This window comes from Mobula birostris, chromosome 29 (assembly GCF_030028105.1).
Source record: "Mobula birostris isolate sMobBir1 chromosome 29, sMobBir1.hap1, whole genome shotgun sequence".
Classification (NCBI taxonomy): domain Eukaryota; kingdom Metazoa; phylum Chordata; class Chondrichthyes; order Myliobatiformes; family Myliobatidae; genus Mobula; species Mobula birostris.
The window spans coordinates 31,658,420-31,677,504 of NC_092398.1; the positions used below are offsets into that span (position 1 = coordinate 31,658,420).

At 45.3% G+C, this 19,085-nt stretch overlaps 1 protein-coding gene across 1 annotated transcript in view; it reads right to left on the reverse strand.

Moving 5' to 3' along the window:
* LOC140190198 (SLIT-ROBO Rho GTPase-activating protein 3-like) overlaps nt 1-19,085 on the reverse strand; it is an 84,267-nt gene that overhangs the window by 44,938 nt on the left and 20,244 nt on the right. Inside the window, 3 exon segments of the mRNA XM_072246731.1 lie at nt 9,775-9,996; nt 10,322-10,450; nt 11,355-11,504. Coding sequence (XP_072102832.1) covers nt 9,775-9,996; nt 10,322-10,450; nt 11,355-11,504 — 501 coding nt within the window.

Genomic DNA, 19,085 nt, shown 5'->3' on the forward strand with positions numbered 1-19,085 from the left:
AGACAGGTAGGCAGAGGTGGTGGGATAGCTCTGTTGGTTAATAATGAAATCAGTTCTTGAAAAGAGGTAAGTTAGGATCAAATGTCGTGGGTAGAGTTAAGAAACTTCAAAGCTAAAAAGACTGTGATGGGAGTTATATACAGGCCTCTGAACAAATAGCCAGGATGTGGACTACAAAATACAATAGGAGATAGAAAAGGCATGTAAATAGAGCAATGTTACGCTGGTCATGGGGGTCAATATGTAGGAACGCCTGGTTGGTGCTGGATTCCAAGAGACGGAATTTGTAGAATGCCTATGGGATAGCTTTTTAGATAGCATGTGGTTGAGCCCATGAAAGGAACGACCATTATGGATTGGGTGTTAATGTAATGACCCAGATTTGATCTGGAAGCCAAAGGTAAAGGAACTCTTAGGAGCCAGTGATCACAGTAGGATAGAATTCACCCTGCAGTTTGAGAAGGAAAAGATAAAATTGAATGGTTTAGTATTACAGCTGAGGAAAGGGAATCAAAGAAGCAAGTGACGGAAGCTGGCCAGAGTTGTTAGGAAGGGGACAATATCGGGGGTGACAGCAGAACAGCAGTGGCTGGTGGTGATGGGGGAAATTCAAAGATGCAGGAAAGATACATCCTGAAGATGAAGAAATATTTTAAAAGGATGATGAGACAACCATGGCTGACAAGGGAAGTCAAAGCCAACAAAAAAGCAAAATAAAGGGTATATAATAGAGCAAAAATTAGTGGGAAGTTAGAAGATTAGGGAGCTTTTAAAAACCAATATAAGGCAACGAAAATATAAGAAGAAAAGAAGATGAAGTATGAAGGTAAGCAGCCAATATCATAAAAGAAAATATCAAAAAATGTTTTCAGATATTTTTTCAAAGAGTAAAAGAGAGGCAAGAGTAGATATCAGACTGCTGGAAAGGCAATAATGGGAGGCAAGGATATGGCACAGGAATTTAATAAGTATTTTGGATTGGTCTTCACTGTGGAAGACACTAGCAGAATGCCCAAAATGCAAGAGAAGCAGAGGGTAGAAGTGAGTGTCGTTGCTATTACTATGGAAAAGGTGCATTGGAAGCTGGAACATCTGAAGACCATGAGGTTTCGGAGCAGAATTAGGCCATTTGGCCCATAGAGTCTGCCCCACCATTTTATCATGGCTGATCTATTCCCTCTCAGCCCCAATCTCCTGCCTTCCTCCGTAAGTCTTCATGTCTGACTAATCAAAAATCAATCAACATCTACCTTAAATATAACCAATGACTTGGCCTCCACAGCTGACCGTGGCAACGAATACCACAGATTCACCACTCTTTGGCTAAAGTATTTCCTCTTCATCTCCACTCTAAATGGAAATTCCTCTATTCTGAGGGTGTGCCTTCTTGTTCTAGACTCCTTCACCATAGGAGTCATCCTCTCCACATCCACTATATCCAGGCCTTTCAACATTCAATGAGATCCCCCCCCACCCCATTTTCTGAATTCCAGTGAGTAACGGCCCAGAACTATCAATCGGTCCTCATATGGTAACCTTTTCAATCCTGGAATCATCCTCATGAATCTCCTCTGGACCCTCTCCAATGCCAGCATATTCTTTCTTAGATAAGGGCGCAAAACTGCTCACAATACTCCAAGTGAGGCTTTAACAGTACCTTATAAAGCTTCAACATTACATCCTCGCATTTATATTCTAGTCCTCTCAAAGTGAATGCTAACTTCGAAGTAAATGCTAGCTTTAAGTTCCTCAGCATCCACATCACCGAGGACCTCACGTGGTCTACGCATGCCAGCTGTGTGGTGAAAAAGGCCCAACAGCGCCTCTTTCACCTCAGGCAGTTGAGGAAGCTTGGTATGGCCCCCCAAAATCCTACGAACTTTCTACAGGGGCACAATTGAGAGCATCCTGACTGGCTACATCACTGCCTGGTATGGCAACTGTACCTCCCTTAATTGCAGGATTCTGCAGCAAGTGGTGCGGACAGCCCAGCACATCTGTAGTTGTGAACTTCCCATAATTCAGGACATTTACAAAGACAGGTGTGAGAAAAGGGCCCGAAAGATCATTGGGGACCCAAGTCACCCCAACCACAATCTATTCCAGCTGCTACCATCCGGGAAACAGAACCGCAGCATAAAAGCCAGGACCAATAGGCTCTGGGACAGCTTCTTCCACCAGGCCATCAGACTGATTAACTCACATCGGTTTGAGTAGATTTCTATGTTACATTGATTGTTCTATTTATTATAAGTTACCATGATTGCACATTGCACATTTAGATGGAGAAGTAACATGAAGATTTTTACTCATGTATGTGAAGGATGTAAGAAATAAATTCAATTCAATACATTGCATTTGCCTTCCTCACCACCAACTCAACCTACAAATTAACCTTTATAGAATCCTGTATGTGGACTCTTAAGTCCCTTTGAATGTCCCCTCCATTTAGAAGATAGTCAATGCTTTTATTTCTTCCACCAAAGTGCACGACCACACAATTTCCGGCACAATATTTCACCTGCCACTTCTTTGCCCGTTCTCCTAATCTGACTAAACCCTTCTGCAGCCTCCCTGCTTCCTCACCACTACCCGCCCTCCACCTATCTGGTCCAGATGATAAGTCACTGGATGGACTACACCCCAGGTTTCTGAAAGAGGTAGCTGAAGGGATTGTGGAGGCATTAGTCATGATCTTCCAAGAATCACTAGATCCTGGAATGTTTTCTGAGGACTGGAAAATTGTAAATGTCACACTACTCTTAAAGAAAGGAGGGAGGCAGAAGAAAGGAAGTTATAGGCCAATAAGCCTGACTTCAGTGGTTGGAAGGATGTCAGAGTCTATTATTAGAAATGAGATTTCGGGGTACTTGGAGGCAAATGATAAAAAAGGCAAAAGTCAGCATGGTTTTCTATAGGGGAAATCTTGCCTGACAAATCTGTTGGAATTCCTTGGGGAAATAACAGGCAGGATAGACAAAGGAGAGTCAGTGAATGTTGTTTACTTGAGTTTTCAGAAGGCATTTGACAAGGTGCTGCATATGAGGCTGCTTAACAAGGTATGAGCCCATGGTACTACAGGAAAGATTCTAGCACGGATAGAAGTTTGGCTGACTGGCAGGAAGCAGAGAGTGGGAATAAAGGGAGCCTTTTCTGTTGGCTGCTGGTGACTAGTGGTGCTCTGAAGTGGTTGGTGTTGGGACCTCTTCTTTTCACGTTGTATGCCAATTGATGGTTTTGTGGCCACATTTCCATACGATACAAAAATAGATGGAGGGGCAGATAGAGTTGAGGAAGCAGAGGGGCTACAGAAGGACTTAGACAGACTAGGAGGATGGGCAAAGAAGTGACAGATGGAAAGAGTTGGGAAGTGTATGTTTATGCACTTTGGTATAAGAAATAAAAGTGCAGACCTTTTTCTAAGTGGAGAGGAAACTCAAATATCTGAGGTGCAGAGGACTTGGGAGTCCTCATGCAAGATTCCATAAATGTAAATTTGCAGGATGAGTAGCAAGGGAAATGCAATGTTAGCGTTAATTTCAAAAGGACTAGAATGCTGAGGATGTTCTACGAGTCTGTGGTGGCCAGTGCTATCATGTTTGCTGTTGTGCGCTGGGGCAGCAGGCTGAGGGTAGCAGACACCAACAGAATCAACAAACTCATTCGTAGGGCCAGTGATGTTGTGGGGATGGAACTGGACTCTCTCACGTTGGTGTCTGAAAAGAGGATGCTGTCCAAGTTGCATGCCATCTTGGACAATGTCTCCCATCCACTACATAATGGACTGGTTGGGCACAGGAGTACATTCAGCCAGAGACTCATTCCACCGAGATGCAACACTGAGAGTCATAGGAAGTCATTCCTGCCTGTGGCCATCAAACTTTACAACTCCTCCCTTGGAGGGTCAGACACCCTGAGCCGATAGGCTGGTCCTAGACTTATTTCCTGGCATAATTTACATATTACTATTTAATTATTTATGGTTTTATTACTATTTAAATATTTATGGCGCAACTGTAATGAAAACCAATTTCCCTCGGGATCAATAAAGTATGACTATGACTATGACTATAATACAAAAGCAGGTAATGCTGAGGCCTTATAACACATTGGTCAGATTGCACTTGGAATATTGTGAGCAGTTTTGGGCCCCTCATCTGAGAAAAGATGTGCTGGCATTGGAGAGGGTTCAGAGGGTTCATGGCCTCAGAACAAAGGGACATCCATTTATAACACAGATGAGGAAAAATATCTTCAGTAAGTGGGTGAATCTGTGGGATTCATTGCCACAGACGGCTGCACAAGCCAAGTCACTGGGTACATATAAGGCATAAGCAGATAGGTTCTTGATTAATCAGGGAGTCAAAGGTTACGGGGAGAAGTCAGGACAATGGGGTTGAGAGGAAAAATAAATCAGTCATGATGAAGTACTGGAGCAGACTTGCTGGGCTAAATGGCCTAATTCTGCTCCAATGCCTTATGGTCTTAAAATGCAGGAGGGACTTACCAAGTCAGGCAGCATCTACAGACAGGAACAAACAGTCAACATTTCAAGACAAGACCCTTCATCAGGATCCTTCATTCTCTAGTTCCTACTTCATTCCCCCATCCTCCACCCACCCACCCTTCCCCTCAGCTGGCCTCACCTATCACCAAGAGAGACAGAAGATCATAGATTAGCTTTATTTGTTACATGAACATTGAAATACAGGTGCAAATCAAATTGTGCTGGGGGTAGCCCACAAGTATTGCCACGCACCAAAATAGTATGCCCACCCAATCAGAGAGGGAATGGACAAGCTCCTTACTGGCAGCAGTGGGAATAGAACCCTGATCTGACATCTGAACCTATAAAATGTTGTGCTAGCCGCAGTGTTACTGTGCTGTCCAAATCCTCAAGTTAATGCCCCTCCCCCTCCCCCTCCTCTTATTCTGGCTTCTGCCTCTTTCCTTTCCGGTCCTTATGGAGGGTCTCCACCTGAAACGCCAACTGCTTATTCCCGTCCATAGATGCTGCGTGGCCTGCTGAGTTTTCCAGCATCTTGTATGTCTTTCCATTGGACTAGATTCAAGCACCTGCACCCTGAATCTCAACCCTCAGCTTACACCTCCAGGCACTTCCCAAAGCTTGAAAGTAGAATATTTTAGATCAGTAGCACTTCCCGCTTCATGCACAACACATGACCAGCTGACATGTGCCAAGCTTCCCTTTTACATTGAGAAGAGGGAACTGTCTAATTTTATTGTGTAGAGAACATTCAGAAATGATCTGAAACAGTCATAAAGTTGTACAGCAAGGAAACAGGCCCTTTAGCCCTACTTATCCATGCTGACTGTGTTGATGAACAAGCTGGTCCCATCTACTCATGTACCCTCAAAACCTCTCCTATCCATGTACTCATCTAGGTGGCTTTCAATGCTGCTCATATGCCTGCCAACTATCACTTCAGGCAGCTCATTCTAAATGCGCAGCACCCATGCTGCCCCTGATGTCCCTCTTAAATCTCTCAACTCTGACCTTAAACTTGTGCTCTCTTGTTCTAATCCTCCCCCCAGGAAAAAGACCCTATGTTCCTCACGATCATATGTATGTCTATCAGGTCACCTCTCAAACTCCAATGTTCCAGGGAATAAAATCCCTGTCTACACAAAGCTCAAACCACATTTACTATCGAAGTATGTATACATCATTCAATCTTGAGATTTACCTCCTACCAGGCAACCACAAAACAAAAAACCCAAAAGAACCCATTAAAAAAAATGATAAACATCCAATGAGGGGAGGGGAGGATGGGGAAAAGGAGAGAGGGGGAGGGGGAGAGAGAGGGAGAGGGAAGAGGGGGGAGGGGAGGGGAGGGGTGGGGAGAGGGAGAGGGTAAGGGAGAGGGAGAGGGGAGAGGGGAGGGGGATGGGAAAAAGGAGAGGGGGAGGGGGAGAGAGAGAGGGAGAGGGAAGGGGAGGGGAGAAGGAGGGAGACGGTGGGGGAGAGGGAGAGGGGAGGGGGATGGGGAAAGGGGAGGGGGAGGGTGATGGGAATGGGGAAAGGGGAGGGGGAGGGTGATGAGAATGGGGAAAGGGAGAGTGGGGGAGTGGGAGAGGGGAAGAGGGGTAGGGGAAGAGGTGGGGAGAGGAAGAGGGAGAGGGAAATCATGTAAACAATAAAAGCAAGCAAACGGCATCTGGAATGAAAGTGAATCCTCAGGCATGAAGCCCGGAGTAGCCAAAACAGCTTTCCTTGTAACTCAGGCCCCTGAGTCCAGATAACATCCTGGGTAAATCTTCCCTGGACTCTTTCTAGTTTAATAACAGCTTTCCCATAATGAGGCAACAGAAACCGTACACAATGTCCGAGTGTAGTCTCACTAACATCTTTCTTCTCACGGAGAAGCTTGGCACACATCGGCTGGTCATGTGGTGTGCACAAAGGGAGAAGTGCTACTGAACGAAAATGTCCAACTTTCAAGCTGGAATTCTCCTCGGAGAGGGTCAAGAAGGGCAGATCCTGTGGGATATCTGAAGTAGATGATATTTGGAAGATGAGGATAAATTGGTTTAATATTGTCAGGTGTACCAAGGTCCAGTGAAGAGCTTGTCTTGTACACTGTTCCCACAGATCACTTCATTACCATAGTGCAAGGTAGTACAAGGGGAAACAACAACAGAATGCAGAATAAAGTATTTTAGTTACAGGTAAAGTGCAGTACAAGTAGACAATTAAGTGCAAGGTCTATGATGAAGTTGATTGTGAGGTCAAGTCTATATTATAGTACTAGGGGATTGTTCAATAGTGTTATAATAGCCGAACAGAAGCTGTCCTTGAGCCTGGTGGTACGTACCTTCAGGCCCAATGGGAGATGGGAGAAGAGAGAATGTCTGGGGTGGATGGGATCTTTGAGAACCTTGCTCCTGCCCTGAATAGTAATAACAGAATGCACAGTGACAGTTACAGAGAAAGAGCAGTGCAGGCAGACAGTAAGGTGCAAGATCGTAACAGGGAACTTGCAAATTTCTGGTGGAGACCAGTCTGACTGGCTGCATCACCGCCTGGTGTAAGAGGCTCCAATGCACAGGATCGCAAGAGGGTGCAGAGAGATGTAAACTCAGCCATCTCCATCATGGGCACAACCCTCCCCGCTATCCAGGACATCTTCAAGAGATGTTACACGCAAAATGCAGGAGGAACTCAGCAGGTCAGGCAGTACCTCTGGAAATTAATAAACAGTGGATGTCTTGGGCCGACACCCTTCTTCAGGACTGTAAAGGAAGGGGGAAGACACCAGAATAAAATGTGGGGGGGGGGAGGGGAAGGGGGAATAGCTAGAAGGTGATAGGTGAAGCCAGATGGGTGGGAAAGGTCAAGAGTTAGAGAGGAAGGAATCTGATAGGGGAGGAGAGTGGACTATGGGAGAAAGGGAAGAAGGAGGGGCACTAGTGAGAGGTGTTAGGCAGGTGAGACAAAGTAAGAAGACAAAGTGAGGAATAGAAGAAGAGGGAAAGCAGAGGGAAAAGTATTTTACCAGGAGAAATTGATGTTTATGCCATCAGGTTGGAGGCTACCCAGACAGAATATGAAGTTTTGCTCCTCCACTCTGAGAGCGGCTTCATCATGGCTCAAGAGGGGGCCATGGACTAACAAGTCAGAACAAGAATAGGAATTGGAATTAAAAGTGGTTGGCGACCGGAAAATTTCCGCTTTTGGTGGATGAAAACAAGGTGCTCCTCCAATTTACAACAGGTCTTGCCAATGAGGAGCAGGCCACATCAGGAGCACCTGATACAACAGACGACCCCAACAGATTCGCAGGTGAAGTGCTGTTTGGAGCCCTGAATGGAAGTGAGGGAGGGGTTGAATGAGCAAGTGGAGTACTAGGGATTCAGGGATAAGTGCCGGGTGGGAGATTAGCAGGGAGGGATGAGTGGACAAGGGAATCACGTGGGGAGCAATTCTTGCAGAAGTACAGAATGGGGTGGGAGGTAATGATGTACTTGGTGCTAGGATCCCTTGGAGATGGTGAAGTTGTGGAGAATGATGCGTTGGATACGAAGGCTCAATGGGTGGTAGGTTAGGATGAGAGGAATTCTGTCTGGCAGGAAAATGTGGTGAGCGTGGATGTTCAGGAAATGGAGGAGATGCAAGTAAGGGCAATATCAAAGGTGGAGGAAGGGAAACCCTGTTCTTTGAGGGCAGGATGGAAGTTGGTCAGAAGTTGATGAGCGTGGGTTCATGAAGGAACACCAAAGCAGTCGTCAACGTGGTGCAGAAAGGGTTGTGGAGCTTTACTTCAAGAGGAGGCATCCATCACTAAGGACCCTCACAATCAGGGACAAGCCCTTTTCTTGTTACTACAATTGGCGAGTAGATACAGGAGCCTGAAGTCACACACTCAGTGATTTAGGAACATCTTCTTCCCATCTGCTATTACATTTCTAAACGATCCATGAACTAAGGAACACGACCTCGTTATTCCTTTAGCACTATTTATTTTGTGATTTATGAACACAAGAGATTCTGCTGATGCTGGAAATCTTGAGCCACATAGACAAAATGCTGCAGAAACTCAGCAGGACAGACAGCAACTTATGGAGGGGAACTAACAGTGTAAAGACCCTGATGAACATCAACTGTTTATCCCCTTCCACAGAATCTGCCTGACCTGCCGAGTTCCTCCAGCATTTTGAGTGTGTTGCTCTAAAATGAAGAGCATCCTCTATATTTTCATTCATACACTTTTTGTGTTTGTTGCTCCAGATTTCCAGCATCCGCAGAATCTGTTGAGTGTGTTGAACTGTGAGGAAAGAGTTAAATTTGATTGTTCCTTGTTATATGCTGAAATAAAATGGAAGCTTGAAATAAAAAATATTGTCACTTTGGCCTGTTCTCCACCTCAATGACCAATGTTTGGTCTCTATTTTCAATGCACATCGTTAAGATTAGATACTGGTGAAGAACGTTTTCCCAGTTACACATTTGCTGTGTCTATTTCTAATTTATTAGTCTAGGCCGAAGGTCATAACAGATAAAAAGGGGTAAAAAGGGGTCCTGAAGGAGCAAACTCTTTGTGTGAGGGAATCTTATTTCAAGCTGGTCATGACCAGTGCTAGTGGAGGTGGGGGGGGGGGGGGGGAGAAGATAGAGAGAGAGAGAGAGAGAGAGAGTGAGAGAGAGAGGGAGATAGATGTGAAATGTTGTTGGATCCCCATCAGCGTATATAAGGCATCTGTTAGTCTTGCGAGACCATGGATCTGCGTCTGGAAAGTCTTCACTCTCCAGGGTGCAGGCCTGGGCAAGGTTGTATGGAAGACCGGCAGTTGCCCAGGCTGCAAGTCTCCCCTCTCCACGACACCAATGTTGTCCAAGGGAAGGGCATTAGGACCCATACAGCTTGGCACCAGTGTCGTCACAGAGCAATGTGTGATTAAGTGCCTTGCTCAAGGACACAACACGTTGTCTCAGCTGGAGCTCGAACTCACGACCTTCAGATCGCTAGTCGAATGCCTTAACCATTTGGCCACGTGCCCACACTGTTTTGTGTTTTGTACTACTACCTTATTAATCATTCATTGTTTTTTCTGTATTGTAATCTTTATATAATCGTAATAAAGTGATTTCCTTGGACTTTACACGAGCAAACACTCCTTGCTGAATCAGAAAAGAACACAGAACGAATTTTAAAATATTCCTGTTAAATTAAACACAAGTGTTAGGGATAGGGAAAGCTCAGGAGGGACCAGGAAGGGAAGGCCAGTCAGTGGCAGTAGAGTAGGGCTACAGACCTTGTCCTGTTCTTGAGGCAGGAACTCGAACTTGTTGGGCAGGCAGAAGGCATTGTGGCTGCTGTCCATGATCTTGGTCTTGTCACCCTGCGGATCCAGGCTGCAAATAGCGGTGTCGATGACATCCAGGCCCTGGCGCCAGGAGCTCTCCACGTGGGACTCCGCTGACAGGTACATCTTCAGTGTGTGGGCCAGAGACGTATGGAATCCCAAGTTCCAACACTGTGTTCGCAAGAAGGCTGGGTCAGTGTCAGCTGTGGAGCAGAGTGTCCCACTGTACCCAGCCTGTGTTGCCATGTGTGAGACCCTGTAATATATGTGTGTGTGTGTGTGTGTGTGTGTGTGTGTGTGTGTGTGTGTGTCTTTGAGCCTGTATATGCATGAACGTGTGCGTATCTGTCCCAGTGTGGGACACTGTAGACTATTGGCAGAGAGGGGTGCTGTGCCCTGGAAGAGAAGGAGGACAGTGCCCTGGCTGGGGAACCCCCAATGAAAAAGATCCCTTTCCATCCCCAGAACCCTTCAGACAGTGGAGATGAGCACCTACCTCGATAAGCTGGGAGATGTTGCAGGTGAAGTACGCAGTCAGCATGGCATTGGCTCCTGATAGGTTCAGCAGGTACTCATTCCGAGCTTTTGTACTCTTGAGCTCACCCTCCATGAAACGTTCCTGCCACTGTGGGGAAAGGTGGAAAGGACATCAGCTTCCCCTTGTAGATCTCAGCACATCCCCTACCCACCACTTAGCATGTATACCAAATTCCCACACTCTCCCCCCAACCCCATCACCCACAAACTGCCAGCCCTCCCTATATCATCTCTACACCATCCCAGTCTGCGAGTGTGTGATGGGACAGTGTGGAGGGAGCTTCCCTCTATGTCTGTCCATGGGAATTTGTGATGGGACGGCGTGGACGGAGCTTTACACTGTGTCTGACCCTGGGAGTGTGTGGTGGGACAGTGTGGAGGGAGCTTTGCTCTGTGTCTGACCCTGGGAGTGTGTGATGAGACGGTGTAGAGGAAATCTCACGCTGTCTGACACTGGGGCAGTGCAATGGGACAGTGTGGAGGAAGAGTCACTCTGTGTCTGACCCTGGGACTGTGTAATGGGATGGTATAGAGGGAGCTTCACTTTGTATCTGACTCCAAGTGCGTGTGATGGGACGGGTGTGGAGGGAGCTTTACACCATGTCTGACCCTGGGAGTGTGTGATGAGGTAGTGTGGAGGGAATTTCACTTTGTGTCTGTGTTTTTGCTGATAATCAACAGAGGAACACCTCAGCTTAGCCTGCTGCTCAGCTCTCTCTACATTCATTACTGCTTGGCTAAGCACAGCTCAAACGATGTCTATAAATTTGCAGATGACACCACTATTGTTGGCAAAATGTCAGATGACGAGGAGCTGTATGGAAGTGAGATAGATTGGCTGATTGCATGGTATCGCAACAAAAACCTTACACTCAGTGTTAGTAAGACCAAGGCCTAATTCTGTTCCAATTTCTTATTTGTCTTATGACAAATGTTATGTGGTACAAGTCAGTGATAATAAAGCGGATTCTGATTTGGAAACCAAGCATTACCTTCTCCTTTGTCTTTTCCAGCTTGCGGTTAACATTCCGCTTCTCGCCCTTGCTATCGAGCCCTTGTTTCTCCTCCAGTTTCTCGATCTCCCTCAGTTTGTTCTCCGCTGCCACACACTCCTGCTGGTACACATGGTAGGTCTTCATAGCCTGGGCAACGGTGAACAGGAAGAGACAGATCAGATTGATTGAAAGAGACAGTGAAATGCACTATTTGTATTAATGACCAGCAGAACCTCAGAACAGGAGTGGCATCACAACTAGATAGGGTCATAACGAGATCTTCTGGCTCTGTTGGATTGTGTCACATTTCTTGAACTTGGTTATTATATTGGTTAATTGTTATCAGTGGAATTTACGTTATCAGGAGTTTGGTGTGAGAAACCCATACTACTTTTAGTCTTTCCGTTTCTTCTGTCTCTTGCCATGCTCCTCCTTCCTCTCCTTCACTGCTCTTAATAAAACAATCATAAGCAACAAGTTCTATGCCTCATTCTTGACTTCCGAAGAACCTTTGGATCACAAAAACAATCAGGATCCAACAACGCATTGGCCTTCGTAAATCAGCGTACAAGAGTTGGGATATTAAGTTGAAGCTGTACAAAAAGGTGCTGAGACCAAATTTAGTGTATCGTGTGCAGTTCTGGTCACCTACTGACAGGAAGAGTGCAGAGAAAATTTACAAAGATGTTGCCAGATTTGAGGACTGGAGTTATGGAGGAAGGTTGAATAGCTGATGACTTTATTTCCTGGAGCAGAGGAGAATGTTTGTTAATTATGTGTGGTATTGTATGATGTGGGCAATCATGATCGTTCCATTACCATGATTGTTCTTGACAAATTTTTCTACTGAAGTGGTTTGCCATTGCTTTCTTGGCAGTGTCTTTACAAGACGGGTGACCCCAACTACTATTGATATTCTTCAGAGGTTGTCTACCTGACGACGGTGGTTGCATACCAGGACTTGTGATAATACACCAGCTGCTCGTACAGCTCCCATGGCTTCACATGATGCCATCCGTGGGGGGCTAAGCAGGTGCTAGCTACATCTTGCCCAAGGGTGACCTGCAGGCTAGAAAGAGTGCCTTACACCACCTTTGGTAGAGACATATCTCCATTCATGAAGGACCTTTGGATCACGAAAACTATCAGGATCCAACATTGGCCTTTGTAAACACAGGAGTTGGGATATTATGCTGAAGGTATACAAAATGGTGCTGAAACCAAATTTGGAGTACTATGTGCAGTTCTGGTCATCTATCCTACAGGAAAGATGTCATTAAGATTGAAGGAGTACAGAGAAAATTTACAAGGACTTGAGGACTGGAGTTACGGGGAAGTGTTGAATAGGTTAGGACTTCATTCTCCAAAGCAGAGGAGAATGAGGGGATTCAAAGAGTGGGTGATGGGTGACGGGGTGGAGATACATCTTTACCAAGGGAGGTGTAAGGTGCTCCTTCCTTCTGCTAGCCTGCAGGCCACCCTTAGGCAAGGTGTAGCACCTGCTTAACCCTCCCCCACCACCTATCAGGGTCATATGAAGCCATAGGAGCAGGTGGTGGATGGGTGTACGAGCAGCTGATGCATATAACAAGTCCTGGTTATGCTACCACTGATGCCAGGCAGACAATCACTGAAGAGTAACACACAGAAAATGCTAGAGGAACTCAGCAGGCCGGGTAGCATCTATGGAAAAAAAGTACAGTCGATGTTTTGGACTGAGACCCTTCAGCAGGACTGGAGAAAAAAAGATGAGAAGATTTAAAAGGTGGGTGAGAGGGAGAGAGAAACACAAGGCGATGGGTGAAACTGGGAGGGAGCGGGATGAAGTAGAGAGCTGGGAATTTGATTGGCGAAGAAGATACAGGGCTGGAGAAAGGGGAGTCTGACAGGAGAGAACAGAAGGGCATGGAAGAAAGAAAATGGGGGAAGCACTTCTTCTGGCGAACAGAGCGTAGGTGCTTGGTGAAACGATCTCCCAATCTATGTGAGGTGTCACCGATATACAGGAGGCCACACTGGGAGGACTGGACACAGTATATGTCCCCAACAGACCCACTGAAGAGTATTGATAATGGCTGGGGTCACTGATCTTACAAAGACCCTGCCCAGAAGGAGGCAATGGTAAACTATTTCTGCAATAAAATTTGGCAAGAATAATCATGGTCATAGACACATGACATGGCATATAATGATGATGAAAATGCAAAATATTAAAGATCAAAAGATTAGCTTTATTTATCACATGTATATCAAAACGTGCTGTTGGCGTCAAAACAAATCAGCAAGTATTGTGCTCGGCATCCTGCAAGTGTGACCAACATAGCATGCCACAACTAACAAACTTTTTAACTGTATATCTTCGGAATCTGTGAGGAGACCAACACAGTCACAAGGAGAACATACAGTGGGGTGGGAGTTGAACCCTGATTGCTGGAACTGTAAAGAGTTAAACTAACTGCTACGGTCTAGGTACACAGAGAACTAGAGCAAAGATAGGAATGATCAGGAATGATGAATACAACTAAATACTTCATTAATAGCACTTTTTCCTTGTAAAATTTATGGTAAACAATCACTGCAAACAATGGAGAGGCAAGTGAAGGCGAGGCTGAGTCGAGGATAGAAGCATGTGGGTGCGAGGCAAAGTTCACGCGAGATCAAGGCATGTTCAGGGCAAAGTTGGGGTGTTGTCGAGGCATATTCGAGGCAAAGTTGGGGTGAGTGGAGCTGAGGAGAGGAAGATTCAAGGCCTGCCCACCTATACCAAGAGCGAGATTTCATCGATTCAAACACCAGGTCAATTTGGAAAAGTTGGGTACGAGTCAAAGCGTGGCAGTGAGGTCCAGCCCAGAGCATATTGATGCAAAAGGGCCCAGGTCCTACTGTGAGGAATGACCCAATGTTTGGATGATTTAAATGCCTGGCAAGATAGTTTGAAAAGGCAGGCTGTCAGCCTGTTCTGCTCGCTGCTCCACAACGTTTACTCGGCTCTGTGCTGAACTGAGGGTGAGACTGTGCCCTGCTCCAGGCTCCGTGTCTGAGGGCTAAGCAATGTTTACTCAATTCAACACTGAGGTTGTGGTCTGCTCTGGGCTTCATGTCTATGGACTCACTTTTGTTCTGAATGCTATCAGCTTACTTTTATTGTTTGCACGGTTTTTTTCTCTCAGCATATTGACTGTTTGATAATGATCATTTTTTATGGGTTCTTTTAGGTTTCTTTGTTTTGTGGCTGCCTGTAAGGAGACAAATCTCAAGTTCATATAATGTATACATACTTTGATAATAAATGTACTTTGAAGAGCCAGTTATGCTATAATAAATGAACTTTGAAGAGCCAGTTATGCTATAATGTATCTCTGAAGTATCTAAATAATATCTGGTACAACGTGTGTTCTCTGTGCTGCTGCTACAAGCAAGCTTTTCATTGTACCATGCCTCACTAATCCCATACACGACAATGAACTCGACTTGTTGAAGGAGAGGGTGGAAAATAATTACATATTATCGCCAAAAATCTCAAGGATTTTAAGATACCATGCAATACTTTATAGACTAGATTGGCTTTATGTCACATGTACATTGAACATACAGTGAAAAGTGCCATTTGTGTCAACAATCAACACGGTCCAAGCATGTGCTGGGGGCAGCCCGCAAGTGTTGCCATTCTTTCAGTGCCTAAATAGCACATCCACAACTCACTAACCCTTTCGTAAACCTTCAGTCTGTCTTTTGAACGTGGGAGGAAACTAAAGTACTCAGATGAAACCCATGCGGTGATGGGGAGTACGCACGATTTCCTCAGACAGGAGTGGAAATTGAACCTCGATCTTACAGCGTTAATGAAGGTTGGGAGGTGCTTGTGCGGCTGATCAGAATTCCTGCTGGACCTGACAGCCTCCTTTCTCCTACTGTCCACTTCCGCTACACAACTTTTAAAGAAATCCATCAGTGAATTAGGGCTGAGGCACTGCGTTGTATTTCTGTGATCTGAGTGTATTTCTAGCCAATATCAGTGGCATGGAAGACTCTATGCTAGAGGACAGTACTGGAGTTGGGGGACTGCGTGTGTGTGGGTGGGTGGGACGGAGGAAAGGGGCTTGTTTTGTTGTGGTCTGCGTTGTTCTGCTGAGCACAGTGGGCATGCTGTGAAGGCGTCAGACTATGTTGAGACACATCAAAGTGCAAAGTACATTTATTATCAAAGTACGTATACATTATACAACCTTGAGAATTGTCTCCTTACAGGCAGCCACAAGGCAAAGAAACCCCAAAAGAACTCATCAAAAAAGACTGTCAAACACCTAATGCACAGAGAGGAATAAAATCAGGCAAACAATAAAAGCAAGGAAATAGCACCTAGAACTGAAGTTTTATGAAAGACATGAAGCCAGGCATCACTGCAGCAGGAGCACGCCACAACCTCAGCTCAGCGCAGAGCTGAGTAAACGTCACAGAGCAGCAGAAAGAACCCAGCAGAACCTGGCAGAATTGGCATGTTCCTTGCCTCTGGTCCCAACAGCCTGACCTTTTCGATCTGGCCTGGTGCTTAAATCATCCAAACATCGACCCTAGCTCTCGGACAGCTCTGGGGCCTGGACCCTACCACCACGATTCAGCCTGTACCTGACCTTTCCAATTTGGTCCAGGGCTGAAATTGATCAGACATAGCCTAGCTTTGCCTCTACATTGTTAACATTGATCGTTATTAATAAAGTGTTATTAAAGGATATTTAGTAGTTTTCTTTGTTTTATATTTTGCCGCCAATAAGCAGTTGCTGGGCATCACCAACTGGGTTGACCCTGGTACATCCTTAGTTATAGACAATAGACAATAGGTGCAGGAGCAGGCCATTTGGCCCTTCGAGCCAGCACCGCCATTCACTGTGATCATGGCTAATCATCCGCAATCAGTATCCAGTTCCTGCCTTATCCCCATAACCTTTGATTCCACTATCTTTAAGAGCTCTATCCATCTCTTTCTTGAAAGCATCCAGAGACTTGGCCTCCACAGCCTTCTGGGGCAGAGCATTCCGTATATCCACCACTCTCTGGGTGAAAAAGTTTTTCCTCAACTCTGTTCTAAATGGCCTACCCCTTATTCTTAAACTGTGGCCTCTGGTTCTGGACTCACCCATCAGCGGGAACATGCTTCCTGCCTGCAGCGTGTCCAATCCCTTAATAATCTTATATGTTTCAATAAGATTCCCTCTCAGCCTTCTAAATTACAGAGTATACAAGCCCAGTCGCTCCAATCTTTCGACATATGACAGTGCCGCCATCCCGGGAATTAACCTTGTGAATCTACGCTGCACTCCCTCAATAGCAAGAATGTCCTTCCTCAAATTTGGAGACCAAAACTGCACACAGTACTCCAGGTGTGGTCTGACCAGGGCCCTGTACAGCTGCAGAAGGACCTCTTTGTTCTTATACTCAATTCCCCTTGTAATGAAGTCCAGCATGCCATTAGCTTTCTTCACTGCCTGCTGTACTTGCATGCTTGCTTTCAGTGACTGATGTACAAGAACACCTAGATCTCGTTGTGCTTCCCCTTTTCCTAACTTGACTCCATTTAGATAATAATCTGCCTTCACATTTTTACCACCAAAGTGGATAACCTCACATTTATCCACATTAAGCTGCATCTGCCAGGCATCTGCCCACTCACCCAGCCTGTCCAAGTCACCCTGCATTCTCATAACATCCTCCTCACATTTCACACTGCCACCCAGCCTTGTGTCGTCGGCAAATTTGCTAATGTTACTTTTAATTCCCTCATCTAAATCATTAATATATATTGTAAACAGCTGCGGACCCAGCACTGAACCCTGCGGTACCCCACTGGTCACCACCTGCCATTCCGAAAGGGACCCGTTAATCGCTACTCTTTGTTTTCTGTCAGCCAGCCAGTTTTCAATCCATGTCAGTACTCTGCCCCCAATACCATGTGCCCTAATTTTGCCCACTAATCTCCTATGTGGGACTTTATCAAAGGCTTTCTGAAAGTCCAGGTACACTACATCCACTGGCTCTCCCTTGTCCATTTTCATAGTTACATCCTCAAAAAATTCTAGAAGATTAGTCAAGCACGATTTCCCCTTCGTAAATCCATGCTGACTCAGACCAGTCCTGTTACTGCTACCCAGATGTGTCGTAATTTCATCTTTTATAATTGACTCCAGCATCTTTCCCACCACTGACGTCAAGCTAACCGGTCTATAATTCCCTGTTTTCTCTCTTCCTCCCTTCTTGAAGAGAGGGACAACATTAGCCACCCTCCAATCCACAGGAACTGAATCTATAGAACATTGGGAAATGATTACCAATGCGTCCACGATTTCTAAAGTCACCTCCTTAAGCACCCTGGGATGCAGACCATGAGGTCCCGGGGACTTATCAGCCTTCAGACCCAACAGCCTATCCAACACCATTTCCTGCCTAATAAAAATTTCCTTCAGTTCATCCATTACCCTAGGTCCTTTGGCCACTATTACATCTGGGAGATTGATTGTGTCTTCCCTAGTGAAGACAGATCCAAAGTACCTGTTCAACCCCATTCTCCTGCCTTCTTCCTGTAACCTTTGACACCCTGACTCATTAACAATCTCCACTTTAAGTACACCCAATGACTTGGCCTCCACAGCCGCCTGTGACAATCAATTCCAGATTCACCACCCTCTGGCTAAAGAAATTCCTCCTCATCGCTCTTCTAAATGGATGTCCCTCTATTCTGAGGCTGTGCCCTCTGGTCCTAAATTTCTCCACGATGGTGGAAATACCCTCTCCATGTCCACTCTATTTAGGCCTTTCAATATTCAATAGGTTTCAATGAGATCTCCGCCTCATCCTTCTAAACTCCAGCGAGTACTAGCCCAGGGATTACATTGACATTGGAAGCTGGACTGCAATGTATGAAGTCCATTAATGGCCGCATATAATTTTTTCTTACAAATTTGTTTGTACAATTTCCTGAAAGGCTTCCTTTCTCATTTTTAAGAAGATAGAAAGTTGGAGGATCCCTTCTTGCTACTTCTGCAGGGGATGTGTTTCACACATTCAAACCATAAAACAGCACACAACTTCAGCACACAATTTTCAAGGACATATTCCGAAAGCCTGACAGTCTACTACAGTGTGGGACTTTTTCTACTGATCACCTGGTTGGTAGTTCAGAATCAGGCTTATTATCACCGGCATGTGTTGTGAAATTTGTTAACTTAGCAGCAGCAGTAAATGATAATATAGAAAGAAAATATAAACGAATGAATGAATAAATAAATAAATAGATTAATTAAAGTAATACACACGTAATATACATATGAGTGTGTGTATGTCTGTGTACTGAAGAAATTAAAAATAGTGCAAAATCTAATATGTGAGGTAGTGTTCATGGGTTCAATGTACATTTAGGAATCATCTGGGGATGAAGCTGTTCCTGAATCGCTAACTGTGTGCCTTTAGGCTTCTGCACCTCCTTCCTGAAGGTAATAATGAGAAGAGGGCATGCCCTGGGTGATGGAAGTCCTTAATAATGGACGTTACCTTTCTGAGGCTCCACTCCTTGAAGATGTCTTAGATTAGCTCTGGACAAAGAAAGTATGATGAGTGTTGAAGAAGGTTACATTGCCATTGTCAACGTTCAAACAGTGTTCCATAGAACACTACAGTCCTTCAGCACACAATGTTGTGCCAGCTTTTTAAACTAATCCAACATCAATCTAACATTTC